General features: G+C 39.1%; 1 protein-coding gene across 2 annotated transcripts in view; it reads right to left on the reverse strand.

Moving 5' to 3' along the window:
• Positions 1-358: 358 nt before the first annotated feature.
• Positions 359-1,640, reverse strand: part of ammecr1 (AMMECR nuclear protein 1) — an 11,517-nt gene continuing 10,235 nt past the window's right edge. For both annotated transcript variants that reach the window (XM_032532726.1, XM_032532725.1), the window contains one exon: positions 359-1,018. In XM_032532726.1, the coding sequence (XP_032388617.1) occupies positions 904-1,018 (115 nt within the window). In that variant the 3' untranslated portion in view covers positions 359-903. The remainder of the gene's footprint in view (positions 1,019-1,640) is intronic.

A 1,640-nucleotide genomic window follows, 5' to 3' on the forward strand; every position in this document is an offset into this window, starting at 1 on the left:
AAAGAAGAAGAAAGACACACAAAAGAGGGAACATTAATGAAAGCTCTAGCCAAACAAACTCGGTTCAACGTGTACTGGTTCCACCACAAAACACTATGAATATTCAGGGGGAGGTTTCCAAAACTGCCGAGAGTCTTTAGGTAATTTCTAATTTTAGTCTACTGGTTTTCATCTTGTGGCAGACCAATATTAATATCCACACGCAGAGAAACACACACACACACACACAATTGTGAGCTCAAACAATAAACAATACCAGCAAAAGGGCATCACAATCCTACTATCTATACTTTGGAGTATACAGATCCCAATATATAGTTCCAACTACAACACTACAGTCAATCTGGTTTTTTTTTTGGAGAGGAATCAGAATAGAGATGACACTGCCTCTGAGACCTGCAGTTGCGTTGCTACATGGTATACATGTCTGGATATTAAGATAAAATAAAAATGGAAAAAATAAGAAATTTCTTTGAGAATTTAAACTCAAGCAAAGCCTAAACAATATAAGCGCAAGACAAATCCACGGTAAACAGACTTCCTTCCATCCACAGAATCAAAATCCTGATTAGGTTTGCTCAAAAGACGAAATTTTGATAAAAATCTAATATTTGTTTAATTAAACAAAAAAATATTAGTGGATAGGGGGGGGGTTATAGATAAACGTGTAACATATGCTGCAAAAACTCAAGCAAAGAAAAAGAAATGTGGATTTCTTGCCATAATCAAATGATGCTTCGTTGCCACCCGTTGCCATGTCAACGTCTGGGAGACGGCCGGCATGGCAACGGAAACTATCATCATAAAATGGTACAGTAGTAGAAATAGCTAGACCAGGAGGGGGCGGGCTCTCCTGGGAAAAGGTCCGCGGAGAGGTCCAATGATTGGTCATGCGGCTCGCTGTCAGGAATAATGGTTGTAGGGTGGTAGAGGGTGCCCAATGCCGTTCTGGTAGTGATGGTGCTGGCGGTGGGCGATGTACTCTGCATAACCCATTGTCAACTTCTCGCTACGGTACCTAGGGACGAGACAAGATGTGTTTGGAAAGGCTGGCTGACCTACGCGTCCCGTTAGGAAAGCTATGACCGGCCACCGATCACCCCGGTTAACACGGGTGAGTCAATGCTGGATTCAGGGAGTCTCCGTCACAACAACAAACATATCTGTGCATTTTTTGTTGGTCTCACGATGGACAGGTTTTTTTAACCCTTGTGTTGTCGTCCCGTCAAAATTGAAAATCAACACTTTTGTTGACGCTTATCAATTTTTAAAAAAACGTTTTCTTACGTTTTTGTCCCTTTTTTTTGACGTTTTCAACTCTGCGTAACACTAACTTATTAACTTTAGTATTACAGTTATTCTTGGGACTTTGTGGTCAATACATAATGAAATTATACCTAATGTTTGAGTTAGAAAAGCGGAAATTAGGAATTATTGACTAAAATTAAAGGAATGTATGTTGATGGATAATCACCGACTGGAATATGTCAACCTTTTTTACAAAACCACTTCAATTTGTTTTTCAAATGCTATAAAATTGAAAAAGACGGCCCAAAAATGAATGAAAGTAGAGATTTGTACTTGCCAAAGAGCGTTGTGTGCAATCAATTAAGTTATTTTGGGGAATTAAAAAGAACATT

The sequence above is a fragment of the Etheostoma spectabile genome, chromosome 13 (assembly GCF_008692095.1).
Source record: "Etheostoma spectabile isolate EspeVRDwgs_2016 chromosome 13, UIUC_Espe_1.0, whole genome shotgun sequence".
In the NCBI taxonomy this organism is placed as follows: domain Eukaryota; kingdom Metazoa; phylum Chordata; class Actinopteri; order Perciformes; family Percidae; genus Etheostoma; species Etheostoma spectabile.